Source organism: Pagrus pagrus (genome assembly GCF_965226575.1).
Source record: "Pagrus pagrus genome assembly, chromosome: 10".
In the NCBI taxonomy this organism is placed as follows: Eukaryota; Metazoa; Chordata; class Actinopteri; order Spariformes; family Sparidae; genus Pagrus; species Pagrus pagrus.
The window spans coordinates 17,518,789-17,546,748 of NC_140194.1; the positions used below are offsets into that span (position 1 = coordinate 17,518,789).

At 42.6% G+C, this 27,960-nt stretch overlaps 1 protein-coding gene across 1 annotated transcript; it reads right to left on the reverse strand.

The window, feature by feature from the left end:
* Positions 1-420: 420 nt before the first annotated feature.
* Positions 421-25,984, reverse strand: syt12 (synaptotagmin XII). Its single transcript, XM_084364279.1, has 8 exons — positions 25,746-25,984; positions 14,215-14,275; positions 12,585-12,778; positions 11,828-12,232; positions 6,477-6,692; positions 5,096-5,216; positions 4,496-4,629; positions 421-3,196 (listed from the first exon to the last, which is right to left on the reverse strand). The coding sequence occupies exons 2-8, from the start codon at positions 14,258-14,260 to the stop codon at positions 3,023-3,025; spliced, it is 1,290 nt and encodes a 429-aa protein (XP_084220405.1). The 5' UTR covers positions 14,261-14,275; positions 25,746-25,984; the 3' UTR covers positions 421-3,022.
* Between the last annotated feature and the right edge of the window lie 1,976 nt (positions 25,985-27,960).

A 27,960-nucleotide genomic window follows, 5' to 3' on the forward strand; every position in this document is an offset into this window, starting at 1 on the left:
TACTTTTTACAACACTGTGTACATATTTCTATTTTTTTTCCCCCACTTATTTATTTATTATAGTTATTTATGTTATTGGTTTTTTTTTTACTTGTTTTGGTAATGTAAACATCTGTTTCCTATGTCAATAAAGCTCTTTAAAATTGATTGCTACAGTTCCTTTGGCTCAGTTTTCACAGCACAGTTTCAATATGAAAAAGTCTGACATGCTAAATTCTTCCAGTGTTTTCACAGAAGAACCATATCTCAGTGTAATGGTTCCCTTTCCACATGATGTTGACCTACATTTTCCACCCGCAATTCTCCAAGATGACTTTTGTTTATCCAAAAATAAGAGCAGTGTGAGACATCCTACTTCCCCCCCTCTCAGATTTCAGCAATTCCAGGTCTCTCCAACAAAACAAACATGTGGTCAGACAGTTACTGTTGAATTGCTTTTATTTCAAACAGCATTCACACAATACACTGTATTCTTGAGGCACATCCACATCAAGTGCTAAATAACTTCATGCATGGTCAATGTAGGCTACACCTTTGTTGAATCAAATGCAAATGCTGATTGTAAATGAAAATATTGCTTTGTTATTTGGCACAGTAGGAAATATTGTGTGTTACATGACCACAGGTGTGTTATTTTTGGATTGATTTTCAGAGTGAGGTGAGGAATGCGGGCAGACCTTGAAGAAAAATGAGTTTGTTCTGCTTGAAAACAACAAAAATCACAACGCATAAGGCTGATGATGTTTTTAGCAGGTATTTCACATGATAGTTCACATTCAAAAGTTACAACAAAACAGCACATTTGCACAATGTTGTAGAGGATATCTCGGGCAGATAAAAAGCCACTTTTGGACTTTTACAAGACCCTTGTCACATTATCTTAATTTTTATCCAAAAAACTTTCAGCGGCAACACCATTCAGTCTTCAGACTGCAAGGTGGCTGCTCTTGTTTAAACCAGTGCTAATGAGAAGTTTGCAGGTATCCCATGTTAACATGAAAGGAAATGTAAACCCATTTAAAGGGGTTAGTATACTTCACATCACAAGTTAAATTCCCAGAGGTTTTTTGATAATAATTAATTGATCAGCAATGATATTGGTGTTAAATATAGTGTGTGTAAATGAAGTTTGATGTTCACTAAAGTGTGATACGATGAAAAACATGATTTGCACCCAGAAATCAGGGGGGGAAATGGTAATGAATGTTGTAGTACACTATTTACACTGTTAAATATGCATTTGCAACTTGTATTGCATTAAATATGGTAAAAATAGAACAATGTAATATGACATTTATATGCTAATTACATCTGATTTGGCCACCCTGTAACAACTGCTACAAATTACAATTATTTCACCTGGATAAGAGTACCTGGATTTTTTTTTCAAAAGCACAATAAATACAGAACATACCAAAACCTCTATTATTTATCAACCTTACTGTTAACAGATTACACAAGCAAATCCAATAGAGCTAGCTCAACTCGGCTCTAAAACCGCTACGAAATCAATCAAGAAGGTGGAATTGAATGACTGGTTTGAAAAGACAAATGAGCGTTTTCCTGAAAGAGAAGTGATTTCCCCCCCATATCCAGTCAGTCATTCTCTAGACAGCTAGAACAGGCTACAACCAGAATAGGCACCATGCAGAGAGGGGGCCACGCCTGACAAGGCCGGGTTCGCTTTGTTACTCAAAACTCACCTCAAAGTCCAAAACATACATTTCTGACCAAGACTTTCCAAGGAGGGAAAAGGTATCCACATATTCATAGCCTTAGCCCGATTCTCTAGCCAAGGGGACAAGGTAAGGACGCACACCTTTTAAAAAAGCTCATCAGATACTAATACTAATCTTGGTGGCCCTGACAGCTCAACGCACTGCAACATCAAAAACATACAAATAGAGAAAGCATAAGCAAATACAGACAATAAAGTCTTAATTTTACATTTGTTTTATCTGAGAATGGATGAATTTATTTAATTTTTATTAAGGAGTTCAGAGGGTAGATAAAGGGCTTTTTAAATCATAATAGAGGACATTGAAGCAAAGGTTACTTTTTTTACAGAGAAATACATTATCAACAAAAGTAGCTTAGCGATAACCCTTTGGACATTAGCCCAGACAAGACATGTGTGATACCACTGAAAAGCCTGCTTTACATGAGTTGTTAAAGCATACTGTAGATAGGATTAGCTGTTATCATTCTAAAGTTATTAAACAACTTAGAACAATAGCTATTTTCGGCCTCCGCCGGCTGTCTAGGTCTTAAAGTGTTAATATGCTTGTAATTTGTCTATTTGCAGGCCTTTTCCTGAAGTGGCAATAGACAAGTTTTTTGCTTTACCTTGTCATTCTGAATTAATGTTAATTGCACAATGTAATGACTATAGAATAATGACACCATTGGTGTTTAGATTGGTTCAGGCTGGCAGCTCTGGCACCATTTCTATCTGCTTTCATGTCTTCATTACAGACTAAATTAATAATTAAACTCATGTTTTCCCCTCTGTTGATGGTAGCTGCTACTCTGAAAAAAAAGAGCATTCCAGTTGTCTTTGCAACAGCGGTGCCAAGGATAGTCTTACTTGGAAATGCTATGGGTTGTCTGTTTCCAGTGTAATTTACACTACTGAGCTCTCAGGGCCACCATAATATGCATTGCTTCCTCCTAAATGCCACCCTCCTCCAGAATGAAGCCGAATACTAAAGACATAATTGATCCATGGATCAATGATACACCCTGTTCATGGTCAAACACTGGCTTTTCAGGTTCCTTCCCCTTACATGAAGATAAGGTGTTTACTCCAATTTGTTACTCACCAGCAGAGCGACACATACCACACACACACACACACACACACACACACACACACACACTCCAATCCTCCTGTGGGCTAAACACTCTTATCTTACTGAAACAGTTTAACATATTGGCACCAAATAAGAGGAGAGGTGAAAGGAACGTGAAGAAGCGAGTGTTTTACTTTAAACTGGTCGGGTATGTACGAGAGCAAAGAGGGCTAGATCCTGCGCAGAGGGTGCCACATGGACACGGGCTTCCTCAGAGTGGCCAACATCTGGTTCCAGTGGGTGATCCCCATCCCGCTGGCCTCTGGGCCGATGATCACGTGACCCAGGTTCTCGCCCCGGCCGTCGTCCGTGGTCTCTGCCACTGTCACCCTCAGGGACAGTTCCTGCAAACAGCATAATGTGGTTACACAAACTGCTGTGTGAGCATGACTCAGCATCTTCTTTTACAGCACGGTTCCTCCAAATCAGTAAAATGAATATTTGTAATAACAACATCCTCTACTTTTTATTGTTTTTGGCATTTGAACCTCGTCACTTTTTTACTCACATTTAATTTGATCACTGTTTGGCTCATTTCGTTAATGGTGTAGAGAAATAACTTTTTTGTGCTTTAAAACGATTTTTGGACTGATCCATGCATTTAAAAAAGGCACAGTTTATACCACAGGGAGATTTTAATGATGTTGTCATAGTTATGTTTGTACTGTATGTGGCTCTAGGGATAAAAAAAATGTTGGCCTGCAAGCTGTTTGGTCCTGAAGACTTAAATATTTAATCGATACTGACAATCTTTACAGGCTTCCATGGGCCCCAGAGGATTAATCCTAGAGACTTTGGTGATCCCCTGGCTTCGTAGAGTCACTATGGGGTCTACATTGTGGTTTTCAGGGAAATTTGACCTTTTCCAGGACTTTGGTTTACGAATCAATACCTGCAAATGCAGTGACATTCCCATCAGCCATAGCTTACTTTTGCTTTAGTTCTAATTAGCAAATATTAGCATGTCAATATGCTAAACTAAGATGGTGAACATGGTAAGAAAGAACATGGTAAACATGCTTGGTTAACAGCATCTTGTTAGCATTATCATTGTTAGTATGTTTGCATGCTGACATTAGCATTTAGCTCAAAGCGCCACTGATGTGGATGTAGACTCTTCTGTATCCATGCAAATCTTGTGCTATATCGTATTTTTCTTTAATTATTTTATTTGTATTTATCTAGGACCTCTCTTGAGAGACATTATTTCGCTTCCATTTTTGAGAAACTAGTTTACACATAAGCACAAAAAAAGCGCAATATTTGTCAATAGCACGATAAAACAATACCTGAGAAGCAGGAAGGAGAAAGGTTTGAATATTTTAAACTACATTCATGGTTAACACGTTGTAAGTATCCTAATTATCATAAAGCTTCCTGTTAATTCCATGAGGTCTTTTTAAGATTTTGTTATGATTATTAGCTGTATGAACACAACTCTTCATGTTCTTTTTGTTGCTTTAATAATGTATGTACTGTTGTTAAAGCTACTACATGAAATGCGGGTTTATTATTCTGTTTTTGTTATCACATTTTATCTTCCTTATCTTTCCCTTGACCTAAATTCCCCTTGTGGATTCATAAGGTTTCATCTCATCGTTTCCTCGTTCGAGTTGTGTTTGGGTCACAGTCTTGAGTGTCACCTGCAGGACGAGGGACGGCACGGAGAAGATCATGGCTTCATTGAAGATGGGGTTTGTGTCGTCCCTTTTGGTGGAAGTCTTCTTCTTGCTGATCTTCCTGCCGTCTTGCAGGAGATAGACTTTGACAAACGGATCTGATAATGATAAGGAATTACTATGATTACGACCGCGTTTTAGGCTTCTAAAACCCAAACTACACATGCAGAAACACAGACACCCCCGCACACATTAGAAGGGCATGCACTAAATTCGTCATTAAAGAACAATTACTTGGAAGCACAGTCCTGTACACATAATTAGCTCTGTGGATGATAATGACGATGTTTCAGTAGGTGACCTTAATTACTCCAATGTTACATATCTGTGATGAACAAGACATTTAAGCTCCGTCTGCCTTTCTGGATGAGAGTAAATGTCTCTTCTGGGAGTTGACATTAAGAGTCTGTTATTACTGAGTCAGTTGGTATTGTGTTCTATCAAGGGAAATGAGTGATATTAAAAAATGTGCACATATTGGCCATTAGAAAAACAGACACTCTCATGCAGCCCCCGTTCCCACACAAATAAAACATAAACAGCAATGCAACACACATCTCTGACCTGCAGTGGTCTTGCCGTTGGTCCACACCAGGTTCTTGCACTTGGCCACGACCACTGTGAGGCGCTCTGCTGTCGGCAAATAGCTGAGAGACAACAGAATCTCCCCAACGGCATCCACAGCCTGAGCAGGACAGACGTTAAATATTACAGCCAGTCTGGGCGATGCTTTGACAGGAAGCACTTAACAATATTAAGATATTAAAGCAAATATCCCTTCTTATTGCTTCACATTATGTTGATAATTTAAGTTTAAAATTCTTATATATTGCACCTTAAAAGCAGGAAACAGATGAATTGTGAGACAGAATATGTTAAGCAGGCATATTAGTGAATGCAATATCATGTTAAATCAGTTCAATAAGACTCCTTTTAAAACTTTAGTGATTCCATAAATTGGTAGTTCATCATTCAAGGACCCTAATAAGGAAAAAGGATTAGAATAATTAAATCATCTTTTCATTAATTTTGAGTTTTATTGTGCATAATTTAAATGCAAATGTAATTAATTACATATAATAGCTTTTCAAAATTGCTAAATGCATCAATTGATCACAATCAAACATCATAAAAGCCTGTAATTAGTCGATTGACACAGTCCTGGCTCCACAAAGTCACATACTGTTCCTGACACGGATGATGTGAAACAGACTACAAGAGTCATTTTGTTGTCCTGTTTTAATGATCAGTGCTGTAGTTTGGTCGTTGGTTGGTTTGTCAGCAGGATTACACAAAAACTACTGAACAGATTTCAACAAAGCTTGGATGGAGGATGGGTCACAGCCAAGAATAGACCTCATTAACCAGATCCGGATTTTGCTCACTTTTAATTAACATTATGAGATTAAAAAAAAAAAAAAAATTCACATTTTTGTCAATTAGTCAGGGTATAATGCATGGGTGTTGATGAAAAAATGTGGCATATTTAGGTGGCTGGTATCCATTAGTGATACTTTTGCTACTTCTAGTATATTTTGCTCATGATAGTTTGGGACTTTTTTGAAATAAGATTTTGAATGAAGGACTTTCAGTATCCACCAACCTTAGATACCTGATATACCATACATGTATATGCATTGAGTCATTAGGTTGTTTTTTTTTCATCTGACTGCATTAGTAATAACGTATCGGATCAGATAATCTGTGAATCTATAAGTAATCCACTTTGATTCATATTGATCGAACATGACATGTAGTTCTGCTGAATGTCCAGCAGAGGTTCTCAAACACCACCATGCTTTCTTACACATTATACAGTATTAAGATACTTTAGTTTACAGTGGGAGGCACACTGTATGTCACACTGGAAATGTGCCTAAAATCCTGTATTTCATCATATCATATCAAATTATAGCCTTTGACACATCACTGTATTGTAACCCACCTTATTAACATCTTGAAGGTAGAGCCAGGCGTTGAATGGTCTGATGGTCAGGTCCAGGTCTGACAGCTTGAGGTCTGCTACCCCGGCGCTGATGTTTCTTTCATCAGCATCGATACCAAAAGCGGCGAAACACAGGCTGTACTCCTCCAGCGTGGACAAGTCCACGGGGATGGAGTAGCGTTCATCAAAAATCACGGTGAATGCATTTGTCTGGACCTGTGAGAGGAAGGAAGTAGTTGAAAAGGAAAGGAAAGAATTTTAAACTTCCTATAACATTTACCTACCAGTTAATTTAACTTTGGGTCAATTTGATAGTCGACACACATCCTGTGTCACTTGAGTTTGAAAGCACAGAACAGTATGTAATTTCTGTCTCTTAGTCAAAACTATAGAAAGAGACAGAGTTTGGTGACACCATGAAGCAGTGTGGGATCATGGGAGTTGTTGTCTTCATTCTTAAACAACCATCTGACACAACTCTGAGGTCATGTATTCAAGTTATACCCATGTTACTTATAGTTTTGTTCGTCGACTTGCGTAGGTCTAATTGCTTTTAGACATTCTAATGTGGAAATGTTACAGATTATTGCACCTTTTGACAAATATAAACATATCGGCAATAAAAACATCTGCACAAAAGGCGTTGCTGTAGCAATGATCAAATCAATTAAAGACAAGAATCTGACTTTACAAGAAAAGATGTGGTGTGGGCTGTAACATCTGTTTGTCCTGACTCACTCGACTTCAGCACTCAGGCTGTCAAGCACAAAATGACTAAACACTTTCTCTGAATCAGATGATGACTGAGCGAACTGCGAAAAAACCTCAGGTCCCCACAGATTTAATGGATCACAGTGTCCTCTGTCTATCTAACTTTTCTAAAAGCCCAAAGTGTCACATAAAGACCTCAGATAAAGCAGCAACGTAGGTTTAAAAAGAAACAAAACTAATTACTATCTACTTGAAGATCTATTGGCAGGAAAATCATAAAATCTAATTATGTTAATGCAATTTCAGAAAAATGTTGAAGAAGTGTTTACAGTGAAAACATTTTAAAATGCAGACGAGCTGCCATATCTCTAAAGATCTTTTTCTAACCCTTAACAAGTGATTTTTGTGCTTAAACCTAACCAGACCATAACGATGTAAAATTAATGTGAAGAAACGGCAAGTGGAAGCATATAAAAATGTTTGGTTTGCAGAAAGGTACAAGTCCATCATTTATCCTGATGAGTTTTTTAAAAGAAAAAAATGTATTGGCAGCCAAAACCCTTCTGGGACAGTCTGAAGATAGTTAGGCCTGGCTAGCAGAGCACACCACGCCTACTTCAGATCGTAGTGAGACACTCAGCTGCCACAACCAGAGATTTCCCAGCATTTGCCTTGCAGCTAGTGCTGACTTCAGGAGATCTGATGCTAAAGCATGTGCCGAAATGACGTTGTACAAGGCGGGCAGAAGTTACCAGGCAACTAGTAAACGTGGAAAGGAGAGTGGATTTAATAATAGCCCTGGTCTTCACACCACTGTTTGATCTTGAGGTGTGAAATGCAATGAGGAAGGTTCCTGCTCAATATCTCTGGAATAACAGTGTGGCTCTCATACGTACACAGTCGAGCTGAATAAAACAAAAGCATCTGTTGTGCGAGGTCAGCAGGAGTTGTTTTTGATGAATCAATAACTCACTGTACGTTGAATTCACAATAAAAGAATTGTGAATTCCGAGCACAGGGTCTACAAATCAGCTTGCAAGCCCGACCTTGGATTGTGTTTCATATCAAGCCGCTGAATAGCATCATAGCCATACATCCCACACCTACAGAATCCAGAAAAGGCCCCGATGCTGCTGCTGCTGCTGCTGCTGTGTAAATACACTGTGTATCTACGTACAGATATAAAGCATCCAAAGCAGACAGTATCTTTCTGCCAGCCCAACACAGACCTGCACTCCATCCACAACATGAGGCCGCCTGTCTGCACGGTTCAGCCTATCGCTTCAGGGGTAACAGTAGAGTTGTGTGTGGTTAAAATGAGGCAATAACAGCTCAGAAGGAGGCATGTGTGTGTGTGTGTGTGAGCTGCACAAAGAGAGAGGCACTAGCATTATTGCAGTCCAAACAAGAGCAAGAAGCAGTGACAGCAAAAAATGGGGAGATGAGGGGAAAAACAGATGACAGAGGGAGTGATGGACAGGTGAAGCAACAACAACAGAAATGCAGGAGATGAAAACGAGCGAGAGAAACCACAAAACGGAAAGAGAGAGGGAGAGAGAAGCTGTCTTGACCATGAGGGCGAGTGGAGCTGATGTCAGCATTTCCTTGGCTCCTCACCACTCCTCGACATTAAAGAGGGAGCCGATAAAGCCGCTGCATCAGTGGCTGCTTCCATTATTATCGCGCCCAGCCAGAGCACATTAATACATTAAATAACAACGTGCTCAAGTGAGGGGAGTCCCTGTGGGTCTGCGCGTCGTCCCCGCCAGCCAGCACAAACTGTACAGAACCACAGTCACACGAGGCGCGATGCTGATGACTCACAGCCAGGCAGAGATTAGTCAATTTTTCTGGCAACGTCTCGCTAAGAGCAGAAGGCGAGTGGCAGGTGGAGCAGATGGAGGAATGTAGTCCTGTTCCTTTCCTGACAGAGCGGTCAGTCCACATTAGATTCAAGCTTTTTATGAAATTGTGTTAAGTAAGGTTTTAAATGCAGGATTTCTACTTCAGTTTCCACAGTGTGGTATTCATAGTACTCAAGGAGAGGAGCCGACTTCCTCCATCACTGAGAAATAACAAGTCAGTTACTGTGACTTTCTTCCCTGTTTTTCCCTTTTTCTTTTAATCGAAGTAGACTTCCATACAAACATAAATCCTTTATCACAATATGTCAGATTCTATATCCTGATATAAATCATGACAGAGAAAGATAAAGAGTTTATGGAAAAATGAACCTCACAGAAATATCATTTTTTTTATAAAAATAGAAATCTATAAGAATAGAAACCTGAACAATCTGTGATCTTCATCACATTGTCTTGCTCACTGATTTGCAGAGATATTAACAGGATTGTACGATGATAGTCCAGTGGTTTATTCTGTCTCACATTTAACACTGACGTATCATCCGAGCCTTTTATCTTATCTCCACTCACCTGCCTAATATTGTGACTTGCAGCATTGTGACCAACATTTTAAACTCAGTGAACATAAAATCAATTCTCATTGTAAGAACTGTTACATAACTCATCGTTAAAAATAAAGCCAGATGGCACATGTCATCATCATTATAACCTAAATTGCAGGTAAACAGGCTACATTTCAACCTGAGTGATCTGAAAGTCAGTCACATCTACTCCTGATGAAGCGTAAGGATGTGAAATCAACCCTCCAGACTACGTCCAGCTCCCAGGGGGATCGCCTCTCAAGCAAATGAAATGGGCTCTTCCGACAGATAGGAAAGGATTGGCTTGTCGGGCTCCAGGATCAAGCCTCTCATCCCGCGGGACGAATCACTGTCTGTCTAAAATTCAGCCAGGGCTGAAATCTTCAACACAGTTCAAGTGAGCCAAAGCTGCCCCAGAGCGCGAAGGCTTCACACACTACAGCCTCACTGCTCTCCCACAACGTCAGGAGCGACTTTTATCTTCAGTCCTCTGCCCGAGTTCAGTCGTCACATCTTAACTGTTAATTAACCATCTGAGAAACTGTTCCTTTCATTTATTTCCCCTCAGTCCGGATTCTCTGCTCTATTAGCAGCCTACTGGCAATTATGCTGAACGTCTGCTGTCTGCTTTTTGTACGATAATGGGAGCTAACGAGGAACTGGTTCATCTATAATGATCATATGTTTGAAACACTGAAAAGTGTGCATTAACTTTACATAAACATAAGAGTAGCCACGTTTCTACACACTATAGTGCTGAAGTGAGGATCTGCTGATTATCTATCAAAAACCTTTATGTTTTGGACTGTTGGTGTGACAGCCATCTGGCCTTGTAATGGCTGTTGTAGCCTCGATAGTGGCATGGCTGTATCCTTGAGGTATAACAGAAGTCCTGATAAAACATTTGCAAAGCTGATGAATTGAACATTGTGAAATCTGACATTTTGAATCACAACTTTCTTCCCCACTGTCGTTTTTCCTGGCACATCCTGTTACCACCACCTGTAGAGTTGTGCGCATGCTTGAGAGAAGTAAATTGGGAACCCACTCAAAAGTGCTACGATTCATCAAAAACTCACATTAAAGTGATCAATTGATGAAGTCAGCTCACTGGCAAACTTAACAATGACGTGGCCCTATTTGTAACTTGCAGATCTTCTGGGGCCCACCCAAACTTTTAATCAACGCACAAGACTAAGACGAAAATTAGATGAATAAAGAATAACATGTGATTTAACTCCCTTGTTGGTGCCACGGATCACCATTTGGGAAGCACTGCCTTAAGCTCTTTATAACTAAACGTTAACCCAAACCAGAAAAATTACTTCTATTGGGTTGGGGACTACTGTTTTGAAGCCTCAAGTTTGGCGTTTTGTGTTTTGGATCCAGAAATGACCTATTTGGACGAAAAGGGTGGAGCTGCAGGATATGCCTTGCTACGCCTCTATCATGATTGGATCTGACTGTAACCGGAGGACACACCGTGGAAGCGCCTTGTCAATCACAAGGTAGCCATGTCCTAAATCATACGCTTCTTTATCGTCTATTTTACTGGGACCATAATTTATAAAATGAACATCATGCTGTTTTGAAGAGGACTTGAAACTAGGAATTGAGACATAAACTCAATAGAAACGGTTTACTGAGGTAATCAATGGGCCTTATTCATACACATGTGCTGGCTCAGCTTGACCCGGCATCTCGGCTGCGGCTGGAAATGATCCTCCTCACCACAGTATTATCGAAGAACAAAGCTCTGCTTATTTGGGTGTAAACGTGTTTTATTTCCTAGAAATTCTTCACAATGCCAGTCCCCTGTGGTGTAGATAAAGGCTTTTATGATGAAACAGCAAAATCAGGAAACATTGGGTTTTCACCAGCAGTAACAGGACTGAAAAGCGAACATGATGAAACAGTAAAATACAACCACAAAATTTCTAGGAGCTGAACACATAGTCACCTTTAAGAAAGCGCCTTTCTCGCTGATTTTCTGCACAGACATGAGTTTAGTATCGCAACACAGGCTAAAGTCTTGACTGAAGAAAAACCCCATCTTATTCCGTGATCAGACCATGAGATGTGGTAGCTCACCCACATCTTATCACTATCACTAGTGTTTTTTCCTTTCGATCGTTCTAAAAGCTAAACATGCTCATATAAGCAGAAAAAGACAAGGAAACTACAGCTTCCTTACCCTTGTGATTCCCACATTGAGCTCCTCTGGCCCCAGTGAGACTCTGATGAAGCAGCCGGGGAAGTCTCCCTCCTCCTTCTCCAGCAGATCTTTGCCCTGGTGCAGAGTGATGTGGAGCATTCCCGTCCCCTGGCCTAAATGCCTGGAAGGCTCAAACTCGAGTGTCACCTCCAGCTGGCCGACCGTGAAGTCGTGGCCGAAGTTATTGGCGATGGAGGAGATGGAGCTGAGCGAGTCGGTGGAGATGGATCGGTTAAGCTGTGCCATGCCGGTCGGGTCCAGCTCCCTGCTCATCAGCTCCAGGTGGCCCAGCTCCCTGAAACCGTCCGGGGTGTCGCCCAGGGCCAGGCTGGGTTTGCGACTGGAGGTGGTGGAGGTCCGCCGGTGGTTGTTGGCAGCCACACGCTGCAGAGAGGAGTAAAGGATCAAGAACATTTTAGAAATCTGATTCAAAGTGAACTGTTTGCAAACATGAGAATAATTTGGTTGTTATATTATCATTTGCCATTGAGGCCCGAGACTCTGAAGGTCGAACTGAAAAGCTTACAAAATACTGTACATTTACAAAAAACCTTCAGCCACAGGAAACTTGTCTTTGAAATCTGCAGCCTTCAGGAGGAATGAAAACCTCTCCACCCTCAGCCACATGATTGCTCATCACTTACTCCAACCGAAGCTCGATTGGTCTGATGGGAAAGTTTTACACAGATTTACCACTGATATTTTACTCCTCCGAGCAGCACGGATGTAAATGTACCTTCTGTCTGACTTCTGAGAAGGACGTTCCATATTTTTCTTGCAGGTATCGATAGTCAAAGTTGGGGAACGGCGACGGCGCGGGAAAGGTTCCAGATTTCCACAACTTCCAGATGTTGAGCCCTGCCACTCCAAGCAGCACGAAGAAGCCCACCAGGTAGATCCCCACCTCCCACCCGGGTGGGTTACGCACCACTGGAACAGACACACAAGACAAGTGCTTAAAAGGACAGTTCACCCCAAAATCAGACTTATTTTTCCTCTTACCTGTTGTGCTATTAATCCATCTAGATTGTTTTGGTGTGAGTTGCTAAGTTTTGGAGATATTGGCTGCAGCAATGTTTGCCCTCTCTTGAATATAATGGGACTAGATGGCACTCAGCTTGTGGCGCTCAACCCAGATAGAAGTTATAAGATAATAGGGAAGCCATAGTATGGGGAGAGTTGGCTAATTGGGAAGACGTTGGCAAGAGGTTGAAATGCTGACGTCTTCCCGATTAGCCAACGCCCCACATGCTAGGTCTTTCCAATGTAACTCATGCAAACGTCTGCGAGACATACAGTATGTGTGCTATCGGAGAAAAACAATGCATTTGGAAAAATCAACAGCAATGTCTCTTTCCAGAAATCACGGACAGGAGGCTAGTGGTCATGACAGCGTGGGGTATAAGCAGGGGACATTAATGGCGTCCTCTGGCAATAGTTCCTATAAGAAACTGCTCACAACAAAGTCTGCGGATTATCTTCAGTAACCAGGTCATTATTTCTGAAAAGAGACATTACTGTCGAGTTTTTAATATCCAGATGAAGGCTCATATCTCCAAAACTTGTCAAGTCACACCAAAGCAGAGATGGATGAATAGCACTACAGGTAATAGGGAAAATATATATTTTTGCATAAGGTTTGCACTCATAACTGTATCTTATATTTGATGAGGTTTGATGAGTTTGAGTGCACAGTTTGGAATAAACCCAGGACAGAAAGTTCAGAGAAGATTTTTTATTTTAAGACCGGCACGAGTCTTAACAAGCTCACAATGACTGAGCTCAGTCAGCCACTGTTCCAGGCCTTGTCATTCAGCACTGAGCACTGACATGGCTTTGTTGGACTTTCGGGACGCATAAAGTTTTATGTAAATCAGATAACACTTTAGAGACAAAATGTGGCGAAAAGTGACAAACAAATTGAAATGACACTCTGAATTAAACGTCAGAGCGTTTCATGTTGCATCTGAGAGAGGGATTATGAGCCTGTGCCGAGCCGGCTTTCTCAAGATGAATTGCTTCTGTGGGAGGACTTTGACAGCTTTATCTCCACTTTTTAACACGAGAGATAAGCCAATTATAGGGTAAGTTAAAAAAGTTTTGTAACATTGACTGCCTTCAGCAGGAGACGAGGCCGGAGGTGATGTAAAGCTTGTGAATACAGCTGTCGAAAGCTGTCAGATAGACCTGAGAGGTGACGATGCACAACCCTGAATAAAACTCCACAAAGCACCTCATAGACTGATGCACATATATTCACAACAGTGGATAAAATCAAAGCTCAATCGCTACACAAGGATACCCATGCAGAGGGAATCTGTAAAGGGAAATGCGAGAACAGTCTGTGACCAGCTTTGTCGACTCACCACTCAGATGGTAGCCTGATATATCCCCACTTTGCGGCGAGGACATGGTGCTGCAGCCAGCCTGGAAAAAAAACAAGCAAACATTAAAACAATAATCTGTTCAAGTGGCTTTTTATGTCAGAGTCCAAACAGAGTCTGGCACGCCACACTTATTATTCATCAAAAAAATATCGAATATTCAGCTTCAATAACCTTTTCAAGCTTAGTTCCAGCAGCAAGATAAAAAAAACCTCGAAAATCTCACGGTCCACAGTCTTTTGCCTTCATCGTGAATCAGAGTAAACATGGCTGAACTAACCAGCTTCGGGCCACAGCTAAATGTACCCTGGGTACCTAATGACTCCTGACATCCACTGCTGCTTCGGATACATGAACAGGATGGAGTACATGCACAATAACATGCATGCATAACAAGGGATGTCGGGGCTCTTTACACTTTTGCCCTGGGCCCCTCACTGAAGGGCAGAGAGCCCACAGTTTTAGTTGGTTTGAGATTGTGACCACGGTTTCATTGATCCATTGTTTGTCTGGCTTACAATGAATGTTTTTTGGTTTTTTAAAAAAAAAGGCAAAATCAATGCAGCAGAGCCAGATATATGATCTTTTCTATTTCACACATTCTTCTTTGTAAAAATCTGGTGCCTAGATTACCCACAATGCAACTCGATTGCTTTGGTTGGATTATCAGGTGTAGGGGTTTTGCTATAGTGCTCGATCTAGCTTCAAACAAGATGAGAAACTGGCTTCAAAGGTCTGGTTACTTTTCAAGCTTGAAGTCTTCAGCCTAAATCGATGCTGACTCAAGTGACATCACGTCAAGTAATGTAACAGACTTAATAGCCACAAAAGGCTTTATACAACTTTTTCACTTATGCAGTAGTACTTCCAGACTTGGATGTTTAAAAACAGTGGAGGTTCCCTATAAAAGCCAAACTTGACTGTGGGTCTAAAGCGATTTTTGGCATATCCAGATTGATTTTAAGAAGTCTGGACACCAAAGAAACCCACATGAAATGCGATTTCTGCAAATCAGATCCTAAAGGTGGTTTGAAATTTAAAAATCGGATTTAGACTCGTGGCAATCGCAGCGGTCATGTCGTCGAGCATTAGCCAGGCCGCTACCTAGCATAGCAGTGTGGAAGACAACACAGAGAACACAGTCTGCGGACAGTCACGCTGGAATAAACTGTCTAGCAGCCCATGCAGATATGTTGGTGACGTCTGGACTCAAAAATCCGATCTGATCACTTGCAAATAATAGCACGTACAATCCGTCTTTCAGATCTGATATGAGAACACAGCCTCACAGATTTTGTCGTTGCATGGTGACATCACACTACCTCCGACGCTACGCTACTTCTCTTTAGAGATAACAATCATTATTCGTAAGACAAGAAGAGGTAAACGTATACACAGGTTGTTTTAGAGATGCAATAAAGGTACAACTCTGGAGAAAGACAGCTGATAGTTAAATCTCATTCCTAGATTGTCAAAGACGCTTCGACAACCTTGGAATACTTTGAGAACAATCAACTATTTTACAAACTGCAAAGAAATGTATTGCACATGTGAAAGACATATTATCATTCCCCGAACCTGTTCACACTATAGACTTCTGTGTGAACTCACTGATTGCAGGAGCATGTAGCTATCAGCTTAGTTTAGTTTACAGAAAGAAATCAATTACATTTCTCCGGCTCTTTCTTTAAAATCCCAGAAGCTTTTTCAAGAGAAAAAAAGAAAACAATATTTTCCTGCGACCCTCTCTTCCGCCGCAAAGTGGGGGAAAAAAAAGGTGGGCGCTGGTGTGTGACTCATCCCCCACCGCCCCCATCCTCCCCTCCTCCCCCGCCTGTTGGAATCTCCCCATATCTCAGTGGCTCGGGGGAAACGGGAGCATTACACTAATGATATAGAAAAGGGCTGGAGGAGGGTTGGGGGTGTGTGTTGACTCAATTCTGCTGAGCGCTTTGCAGACCACAGCCATGCAGGCCAATTAAAGTGGCTGACGCAGTGCAGGGCCCACTGACAGCTGCTGATATGCCATTAGCAAAGCATGGGGAATCTCTGGCAGGGAGGGAAGCACTGAGCGCCGCCCTCCCCCCCTGGCTCGGCCCAGCATCGCTCAGGCTCGGCTTAAGGTAACCTGTGAGTGTAGGGGAGGTCCAGAGGAAGCCTCAGAGAAGAGGAAGAGGAGGAAGAAGAGGGAAGATCAAGGATGGGAAGGGACAGAGCAAGAGAGAGAGGGAGACAATGCTTCAGACAGATTTAGTAAATAACAATGAGGCAGCGTGGGCGCTCTGGTGCCTCGGTGGGCTTAAGGAGGCAGGATACTAACAATGAGGTCCGTATCGCCTGAAATAGAAATACATGTGAAAACAAAGAGCTACACACACACTGCAGCTTTGTAAAGACTGTTAATCTGAGTTCAGGGCCAGTGCATTTGAGGAAATGACGTCATTTGATGTGTTAAAAAGGCAAAATTATCATCTAATATAGTGGTTCCCACTTTATCATCTTTGCCATCGACACAAGCCATTATCTTCAAATCAAATATATTCATTAAAACAGGCTATTTAACATTTATCTGCTCACTTTTGATCCAATCTTGATGCCACTTTATGCTTTTAATTTGACGTTGGGACACTTCCCAGCTGTGTTTGTGGCATCAAAACAAGGATTTTCGACCAGACGGGAGAATTTTCAGCGGTGGTCGTCACGACAGAAGCAGGTCGCTCATAACACGAACTTTTCCTGACCCTAGCCAAGTGGTTTTTGTGCCTGGCCATTGGTACAGCATTGGACAACATGGAATTGAAAACGGAACCTAAAGAAACATATAGTTGCAACATAAAGAAATGGAAACATTGCAGAAAACGTACATTGCCAACATTCATCTGGCGACTTTAGTTGTATGAGGGAGAAGGTGGGGTTTGTGTTTGTGGAGACACATTTTTTTAAGTGAATCACAATTTCTAGTTATTCAAAACCTCAATAATCTTTCCTTGTGCCCCTGGCAACTGCAGAAATACCCTCTGGCATACAAGGGACTCACAGCTCCAACAAACTCAGCGAACCAAATCTTAAAAGGCTTCAGATTTTGACCAGAAGATCGAACATGAGTCAAGGCAGAATCTGAGGGAAAGAATTTGCAAATTAAATGGAGGTGCTTTCTGCAAAACATACCCACAATTTCAAGTGTTCTCAGTTAGTTTAACAAGTTTTGGTCAACAACTCCACAAACCGATGGCCATCTGTGTGAGAGGTAATAAGTCTCCAAACCAGCAGGTAGTGATAGTCTGTGATTGTCATTCAAAAAGGGAGACAAGAAGAATCGTCACAGTGGATTTCGAAACCGTTGTCATGCAGCACAACCAGTAGGGCCACAAATGCTCAGCAAAGGACTACGACTGCCGACCGACAGCAGAGAAGGTAAGAGAGTTAAGGTAAACATTAAATCGGAGAGAAAACGACGCCCAGATTTTAATAAATCCTAAATATTTAGGAGACCGAACTTACTGTCAGGAGATGGGCTTGAAATGGAAAATAAAAAATATCTTCACGATCAGACTAGTATGAAAGTAAACATCTGTGCAAATGACACCCGTGCAGACGAGAGGAGCGTTCCCCAGCCTCCTCCGTGCGCTGCCTTTGACAGAGAGGAACACAATCAAGCCTGTGACCTTTGTTGCTTGTTATCCCATCTCATTCCCATTTTCCCCCGTCACCAGCTGCCACATAAAATCTAAGCAGAAGTCTCTCAGATCGTGTGAAAAGGAAGACGGTGCGAACAGTTTGTGTTTTAAACTGAGGCAGGGGGAAAATGTGAAACAAAAAATGAGAATCCAACATGAAGGGGAGGAGATTAACATGTGGAGCAGGCAGAACCTTTGTACTCCACAGTCCTACTTTGTCACATTCAAACCACAATGTCTTCTTTTCATGATATCGACACTCATCATGTGTCAGTGATTTACTGTCCATCACTTGTATTTTCTCTGTCAGATTAGAGGCTTTCCTGCTGCTGACAGCTCATTAACAGATGGCTGTGAAAGGAAAGGTGAAAATTTACATAAAAGCTTTTCCACCGATGTGTCATCTTCATGCCCACACGAGCTCAACTTCTCTAGATTTATCTCACCGGAGCTGCAGGGACTCTGTCTGATAACATTCCTCATGAAGCCTAAAAAGACGGTCCTCCTCCAGTGCACACTGAGAGCAGTTCCGTGGAGGATGTTTTAATTACCAAGATATGCATGAAATGAATATCTTGTCACAATGTCTGCTTGCGGAACGGGCTGTGACGAGCGTTAAGTGGCATGTGAATAATGCAACGGAAAACAGCTTGTGAAATTTGTAAAAAATACAATTTTCCGGAGCGGTAATGAGGCTGCCAACGGAGAAATCAACACAAAGGGAAGGTCAGAGTTAACAAACAGTGCCAAAACTAAAACAAGGCAAAAGCATTTTTTTCCTGCTGCATTATGGGCTGTAAAGTCAGGTTATTATCTCAGACTCGCAGGCTTAAGTTGTGGGGAAAACTTTGAAAACTTTCCTCCAGGTACCGAGGATTCGGTCCCGGCTGTGCCCGTGTGTTCGGATACCTCAGCTCTGCCGTGATGAAATCCATCTGGATATATCAAATCCACTCCATCAATATTGGCCTTTCACAGCTACAGCATCACGCCCATTTAAACAGAGCAGAATCTAGTGTTGTCTTACTGATCTCTGTAGGGGAGGCTGAATAATTGGTTCAGGCGGCAGAGAAATCGGATAAAACAACTCATGCATCGAGTTGGCAGATGGAGGCTTTCTTTGGAACAGTTTTCTTTACCGTGTGCTTTCAACCTTGTTAGCCAATAATCCGATAAGCTTACAGGATGTCGAAATATCCTCACTGTTCTGTACTCGGGCCCACCCACAGAAACGTCTGCGCCCCGGTGGGATCTTCCCAAATCTGCTTCACTCGTATCAACACATCCCTCCTATGTTAACACACGCAGAACGTCTTCGCCATAATCCACATCATCCTTCTTCTACAGTCGGTGGTGGCTCCTGCTGACTACCATTTGGCTAGTAACTTTAGCTCTAAGGTTAGTCTTTAGGCTACCTAACTACAGAGTTTTAAGATTGCATTTAAGTATTGCAATGTCAGCCCTAGTCATTACATTATGTTTTGGGTCCAAAGCCCTTGCCAGTGCCCTGCTTTTCTATATCCTGTCTTTGCTGGCCTAGTAAGGAGATTCACTGCAACATTAGCTGGTAGTTAGTTTAGATCACTACATTTCTCAGGTTATAAAATGGCTTCTTCCAGTTTCAGGTGATGGGTTTTCATTCAGAAACAGGCTACTTTTTTATTGAAGGAACAATTTTACTAAACCAGGTAAAATCGTTACCGGGTGGCCCCAACTGCACTCAAACATTTTGCCTCATTAAAAAATGTGCTTGTGCAAAGACCTTGGTGACTTCTGAGACGGTTTTTGCAGTTTTGATCATTTATCAGACGTTTCATTATGTTCTTAGATACACAGCTATAAATCCTCTCTCATACGCATACTTTCTATTTTTGGCTGTACCTCATGAGCTCCACAGCTCAGTGAAAGATCCCCTCCTTACAGACGAGAAGCACCACCCGATCTCTTTCAACTGGTTTAACTCTATGAGCTATCCTTTTCCTCGTCGCAACAGCTTGATGCAGGGCCATCTCTTTTAAAGCCTACCAGTGCTGGAGTATTGGATTAAGTGATTTTATAGTGGTCCTTTAACTCCAGAAGCACAAATGGAAAGAAACATTGGTACAATACTGTAAGTATGAATTCAGCCACTGTCACGTTCCCGCCATCTAAGCTGAAGGTTTTCAAGCTATTTGCTGCCTTTTAAGCTTCTTTGCCTCTTTGATTTCTGCTGCAGGGTCGCCAATAAAAGCCGACGTGACGAGGGAGGGAACAAACACTACGAGGCAGCCTCGTGTCCTCCCCCCGCTGAAGCGGCTCAGACGCAACGGCAAACCCAACAGACCCGTTCAGAGAGCAGCAGAACCTGCACACTGGATGTACAGTAAATATACCACAGCTGCTGCTGCTGTTTGCAGCTAACAGCCAGGAAGAAAGACAACAAGAAATACACTTTATTGGAGCTGCATGTTAAAACAGGTCTGATCAATAAGAACAGACACACTGATTTATGTCCACACACACAGAGAGAGAGAGAGAGAGAGAGGAGAAACAGAAGTAAGAGAGGAGAGGTTAGATAAAGATAGAAGTGAGACATGGATGAGATAATAGAAAGAAGGAAAATAAAGATATGAGTCCCTGTGTTGAAAATAAGAAACAGCAGCTGGGAAGAAGAAGAAGAAGAAGAAGAAGAAGAAGAAGAAGAAGAAGAAGAAGAAGAAGAAGGGATCACAGGCCTGTCAGCTGCTCTCTTTCTCTGACTCCGTCTCGCTCGCTCTCCCAACAACTGATCAATCAACTTTGCTTTTAATCTCGCCCAATGACTCATAATCAAATTAACTGCCTCGCTGCTGCTGCGCTGAGTGAAACGGCCAGATATAACACTGCACAGCAATCTGTAGAGGCCGGGCAGCAAAGCAATTTGTCTCCCCCCCCCTCTCTCTCTGTCTGTCTTACCTCTTCGGATATCTGGCTTTTCCATGCCAGCTACACTTCGACTCTCTGGTTTAGACAGCTCATTTTGGTGTATGGTTCAGTAAAAGCAGCATCACACAGGCTGGCGCCGGCTTTGAAATGTCAGCGGCGGCGCCAGCTGAGACAGGAAGGACCTGCACGCTGCAGCCAATCAGCTCAATCACTCAGGGTTAGAGCAACAAACCCTGAACTCAAGTTTTCCTTGGCACGGCTACTTCACTTCTAAAACCTGCTGAAAGTGTAGCAAATGTAGGGAAACAACAGAAACGTACGCTGAAGTCTCTGCAAAGAAGGTTTCCTACATTAAGACTAGTCATGCTAGCAGCTCTGTACATACTTTAATGATGAGTTTGAATTAAGTCAGTTTGACGAAGAGCTTAGGAGGCAATTAAGCTCGTCTTAGCTTTGTTAAAGAGAGAAACTTGAGTTCTGACTGCTTCAGGTGAAAATAGGTGTAAATAATTTTCCTTTCTTTTTCCGTTTTGTTTACTTATTAGATTTTAAGATAAGCAAACTGGCCACTTGCACACATCTCCCAGCTGAAACTACAGGGGTTATCGGACTATCACCTCCTGCAGGACAAAGCTGTATTACAAGACAGGATGAGCCGGGGCTAGCTGGTTAGCATGCTACCTTCAGTAGACATCTCTGCAACGTCAACAACTTTGTTTCTTCATACTCTGTCAATGACTTGACTTCATTTCTGCTAAAATTCTAGCCATATCTTACAATTTGCCACTTTCAGATCAGCTTCGATACATCTTTTAGTCGTACCTATGACACTAACAGTTTAAAGGACTTGATTCTACTTTGACTTTGTCTTTGCAAGTCAACACAACTCAAAATGGAGTTAATGGAAAAGGTGACTCCACTTGTGTGTGCTCTATCTAGTGTGATTATTCAGTCTAGAGCTACTTAAACAATGCTCGAAACTGGAATTTGATTTGTCTCAGAAAATGTGGCGGTTAAATATTTACTCTCCGTCTTTGCCAGAGACAGAGAAAAGCTCTCTGTGCAGTTTGTGATGAGCTTACGAGGAAAAGCCTGCCGCTAATATACAGACAGGATAAAACTGCACAAACACAACCAGACAAATGGAGACTGAGGGTTTCTTTGGTTGAATGAACGACAGAATAATTACACTGAATAATGTTTTTCATCCTGATAAATGATGACGGAGCAGGTGTTATTTTCCCGAATCAGCCCGATCAAGGTTTCACACACGTGGATGCGTCACATTACAGCCGCAGTCTTCAGGGTAATTAAAGAAGTTGCTGAGTGTGTCCCATTTATTTCCACACCTGGATGGACCTGTGTCACGGCGCTGATTGTTCATCACTTTTCTAATCTCAAAGTCTCGGTCTCCAGCCCGGATATTGAAGCTGAAAAGCTAAATCATGTGTGATCATTGCCCCGCACCACCACCAAGCTACCTCATTATATCTACTACTTATTAGATTAACAACCTCACAATTAGGCTGATACAGGACAAAGAAAGCACTTAGTGCTGCAGAAACGTCTGTCAGGCTCAACTTAATGTTTTGGAAAAAGGTTCATTCACTTTCGGTAATGTGAAAGTGGGTGGACGCCTAAATTCTCCAAAGTGGGGAAGAGCAGTGATTTGAAGCCAAGGCACAGCTTTATTGATTTACTACTGAGTAACTGCAGTCACGTCCAAAGGTATTTGGACAGTCACACATTTTTCCTACAGAGCTCATACTTTCAACAGTAAAGGCAGACTATAAAATCAAACTTAGACTTGAATTCCTTTCACATTTGGACAGTTTGTGTTCTTCTGAAAGTGGACGCTAGTTAGCCTAGCTTGCTAACCGTAGTGCTAGCTGCCACATCCATGTCATATCCAATGAGAATGAAATAAAGTTAAAGCGTTATTATGTTCAAATTAGAGAGATTCTTCTTCACTTTTGGTGCCGGACAAACTATTTTCCCCGTTTCCAGTCTTCATGCTAAGCTAACCTAACCAGCTCAGAAGTGACAGCAGTATCAGTCATCTCATCAGCATAGCATTTCGCAAAACGTGGGGCTGTCGCTTTAAGAAAACTCTCAATAAAGCAGCCAGTTTTATATGTTGCCAACACTGGCCGATGCCTGATAACTTCTGGGAGTCTCAATCTCATAAATATGTTTCATCTTGTGATGCTTTATTTTATGATTCTCTCTCCAGCCTCCAGCTGCGTTTCGCGGCATCTCCGAGAGAAGTGAGCTGTATTTGGCAGCAAACTGCTCTGACCACGGGCGTTCTCCGTAAAAATGAGGCAATCCATTACGTGATCTGTTCTGGAGATATTAGCTGTGATACATTGAGGTGCAAGCCGGCATTCGAGCTTTAGGAAAGACCATTTTGATAATGGCAGAGGGCCTGTAGGTGTCACAGTAGACTCACACATGTCTCTAGTGTTAAGTGCCCTCGGTTTTCTTAATTTAATAACACTTTTCTTCCCAGGAGTTCAACTGGGACACAAGGAGAGGTAGGTGGTTAGTGTGTGTGTGTGTGTGTGTGTGTGTGTGTGTGTAGAGGCTGGGGGAAGCCCATGACAGAGCGAGAAAGAGAGCTGGTGTTAAACGAATGGCTGAGATGATTGCGAGTGCTGGTGGAGGAATTGAATTCTGAGCAGGTCATATTTCAGCCCGGCGAGGAGGAGGCAAGAGTCCCAGTGACATGCACACACACACACACACACACATCGGGCACACACACACAAGCTACTTCACACAGGCCTCCAGTGTTATTAGAAAGCTGCGGGCAACAAACTCAAAGACTTTGAGCGTGTTAACAAGACTGAATTTCTCTGAGTTTGAAATGTTTAAAGCAAAGCTGGGTGTCTTTTTTTCTCTTTTTTTTTTTGGAGTGAACGTTCCTCTTTTGGATCCTGAGAATGTTTCATCGTTTGAAAATCTCCTCCCACACGTCTCTTAACTGTTAATTGATGCAGAAAGCTTTCCAGGTAATCACAGCTTAAGATGGAACAGAGAGAGGAAGCCAAGAGGGAGATCATTAATCAGTATGGGATGGGAGGCTTCAGGGGGGAACGGTAAAGAAGAGAGAAGGACGGTCAGCCAACTTTAGTTACAGTGCAACAGGAAAGCATCTGCAACACTTTAACAACATGCTGCAGCTTTTGCAGGTGTGTTACCCTTTAAAGCAACGCAAAGTCTACTCTCAACACCCGGTCACCGGTTGTGTTATAATGTCTGAGCATTTTTTTTCAACAGCCTTCATTTATTCCTCGATCACAGTCACACCTGGAGGCTGCTCAGTACAACCACAGTCTGATCGGCCAGTTGGGTATGAGGGCCTTGCTCAAGGGCACCTCGAGGGAGGGGCAAGCGCTGCCTTACACTTTCCCCAACCACATCAATCCTGCCGGTTAACCGGATTGGACCGGAGACCCTCCCTTCACAAGCCCACCTCTCTAACCATTAAGCCACCACTGCCCCTAAACAAACAGAGTGATGAAATCTTTTCAGATTGTTCTGTTTGAATCATCGCTGTCACATTACCAGATCTTCACCACACGATTATCGCAGCCTAACGACTTCACGACAACGATATTATCACGAAAACAAAATGCTAGCAATCAAACCGATCTTTAACTTTGTTTACTGTGTGGTCTTTTCTTTTTTTGGCAAATAAACAACCCTCAAAATATGAGTAGCCTATGTGGAGTCTATAACTGTAAAAAGAAAAAAAGAAGTGCACTCAAAGAACAATCAGCTCTTAAACAGAAGGTGCATGAGGCTGAAGATCTTCGCTGGATTACTCAGCAGTACTAGTAGCTTTTTAAAGGCCTAAAGTGGTAAAACCATCCAATATTTCATCATTAACAGCAAAAAAATGAGGGGCATCCCGGTGGTCTAGAGGGTTAAAGCACCCTCAGTGAGCTGCAACCACCACCAGTTGGACGAGGGCAGGGATCTGAGTGTCGTGTCATTCACCGTCGCCTCTCCACCATCGCCTCTGCAAAGTGTTTGAATCGACAGCACATAAAATCAGGACTACCACTGATCAAACTTTGTCAAAAGTAACAAAACATGCAGCTGAATCCTTGGATTGTCGATTTGCACTGATCTCTGATCACACACTCCATGATTTAACTCTAACGTTCAACAAAATGAGATATCAGAGGGAAAACATGTATTATCTTGGTATTTGTACCAGAACTCAGGAGATGAAATTGAAGAGTACAGTGAAGCCAGTTTGATCTATTTAGCCCCCAAAATCACAAATTCTCATCAACGACCTGTTCACACTTTGCACAGCATAACTCTCAAAGCAAAGGGGCACCCAGTCTTACAAGGCTCTCCCCAGTATTCAAGGCATAAAGATCAACATCAGCTACAAAAAGCAGCGTTAACTCCCTTCTCCTGACTTTTACCTGCCCTCACTTTGCACCACATCCCCTCAGCTGCTCGTCAAACCCCGCACTAAGTTTTTTCAAGGCCACAGTTTGCAGCCGGAGTTGAGCAGAGTGGTGCTGAGCGGACAGCTCCCGCTGCTCGGGGCTGCCATTTGTTTTCCCTCCTGTAACCCCTGGAGCCACCGAGGGCTGCTGCGAGCATCAATTCACGTCAATATTTGGGTCGACCGAGAGAAAAGAGAGGGATGCCGTGCCGGAGCAGCCTGCTGCCATCCCGTCTGCTGCTGCTGATGATGAGGATGATGATGATGGTGCGTTCACAAGCGCAGCTAAAGCCTCACACGCTTTTAAATTAATCCCCTTACTGTCAACAAAGAAGCAGAGAGAGGGGGAGAGAGGAAAGACGCATGCAAGTCCCGAGTCTCGCCGTGATGCATGTTGCGTTTTGTGCACGGGAGCGCAGCGCCTTGTGGCCAAATGGCCTGAGTGAGCACGCATTTCTTACCCGGAGTTTTCTTTTGGTGCAGTAGGGAAGAAGGAGGAGGAGGAAGAGGAGGAGAAGGAGGAGGAGGAGGAGGATGGCACACCAACTCCACCGCTCTCCCTTCTTCAGGCGCCTCTTTCCATCCAATGACACCGGTGCCGGTCCGGTCTGTGTATCCCGGGGTGCTCGGTGGTGGAGGAGGAGGAGGAGGAGGAGGGGAGGGAGACGGCGTTCACACTCCTCCCGTCTCAGCGCATCTGAACGCTTTCAGCCAGCTGGAGGAGGGAGAGGAGCAGAGGGACGAGGAAGAGGAGGAGAAGAGAGAGAGAGGAGGAGGAGGAGGGTTTATCTTCCACTCGGAGGTGTCCGTGTGTTGGTGCTGCTGCTCGCTGGAGTCTGGAAAGCTGCTGTCAGAGGCATTCTTGTGTGCGCCGCAGCTCAGCTCCGACCAACCGACTGCAGACAGAAAGTCCCACCCCTGCAGCGAAACTTCCACCGCCGGGCCGCTCAATAACACGACCACCGCCTCCTCCTCCAGGGCTCCACAGCAGCAGCAGCAGCAGCAGCAGCACTGAGGAGGACCTGCACACACACACGCACGCACACACACACACACACACACACACACACACAACCTGGTGTTATGCAACAGTGGGGAGACTGGGATGGGGGGTGTGCGAGCGCACCTCAGGGACACCCAAACTTTTCAAGTGAACCTGACGCCCACAGAAACCCTCCTGACCCCCCGATTCTCTCTGTCCCAAGAACAATCCTCCTCCTCCTCCTTCTCCCCTTCTTCATCATCAGCTGTTAGGGATGATTCAGTGTGAAATTACATAACTGTGTTTACAGGAGGTGGGCAGAGTGCAGCGATGAGACCTTTGATGGCGAAACACTCGCTTTTTTATATAAAGTCTAATCAAATTAAAGAGGCTTCAAACGTCTCGTCAACCTGCCAGGCAACGCTTGAGTGGTTAAGTAAGAATTGAAGGTGCCACTTTCTAATAAAGCATAAAGCACACTTCATGTTGATAAGTCACTTTGGATTGCCAAGTTGTGTTTCCTCATCCTCCCACTGTCACTTCTTTGTTGGCAATCCCAAAGCTCTTAAAGATGCACTTAAGTAGTTTTGGGGAAGAAGAGAAAAACCATCATTGACTGATTGTTTATGTCTAAACAAAATAAATAAACAAACTGACCTTAAAGGACTTTAGTATGTGGCGGACCCTGCCACCTTTCTCGCTTCACACAGTGTTCTGGGGACCTTATTTTCCTCTGAGAACAACTTGTTTATTCAGGAAAAAATAAATATCTCCCAGTTTGTATTGTTGCCTCATTAATATTGTAAATATTAAAAGTCTGAGTGTGAATTTATTCTCCAAAACTACATAGTGCCCCTTTAATTACTACAGATGTTTAAAGTGTTAATAAATGATTTATTAGCTATCAATAAAGCCAATAATTCTAATTTATTCTGAAATCCCTTCATCTTATTTGAGTAATGTCAGCCCAGTCTCCAGGATAAAATGTTGGCAGTTAACATTTCTACAAATCACTGATTTGTACGTGTCATACTTAATATGATTGATTGATTGATTGTTTTTATATTCACGTCATGCACATGTGCCCAACCCTCATGGGCTTATGAAACACCAATAATACAGTTGCAGCGGTCAAACAGTTCATTTCACTCCAAAACTACAAATCATTCTGCAGCTCGGTCTTCAACGAAACATTCGGCCTTCTCTCCCGAGCTTGACAAAGAAAACCTGCTACAAAAAAGTTTCCCTTCCTGAAACTCAGCTCAAGTTTTTCATCCAACCAAAAGAAATCAGCACAAAATGGAGGACATGTTGGCAAAAAGTAAGTCCCTGACATCGTCACAGACAGTGACAGTCTCAATTTCACCTACTGTAGCTCACATGACAAACAAAGTCTGTCCTCCTCTGTAGGGGCACTAAACCTGCCGGTCTCCCAGGGTGGTGGTAATGATCCTGAACGTAACTGTGCACATAAGGATCTTTGCCTTTTGATTAAATCACACTTCACATACGGTTCTACATTATAAAACAGTCATTTATGAGACAGTCAGTTTGTCATTTTTGCTTAGACCACATATCAATGACCATTTTTCTTTATACATGAGAGACATCAGGCTCAGTTGTAATATACTGACATATGTACAAGCCTGTACAAACAAGTGTCTATTTGTGTCTTAACCTTTTCACAATCATGA

Excerpts from the sequence above, each read along its gene's own strand:
- syt12 (XM_084364279.1), bottom strand. The coding sequence starts at position 14,260 with ATGTCCTCGCCGCAAAGTGGGGATATATCAGGCTACCATCTGAGTG. Across the intron at positions 6,693-11,827 it reads TCAATGTGGGAATCACAAGG|GTCCAGACAAATGCATTCAC; the intron begins GTAAGGAAGCTG and ends TTCCTCTCACAG. Across the intron at positions 5,217-6,476 it reads ACCTTCAAGATGTTAATAAG|GCTGTGGATGCCGTTGGGGA; the intron begins GTGGGTTACAAT and ends TGTCCTGCTCAG.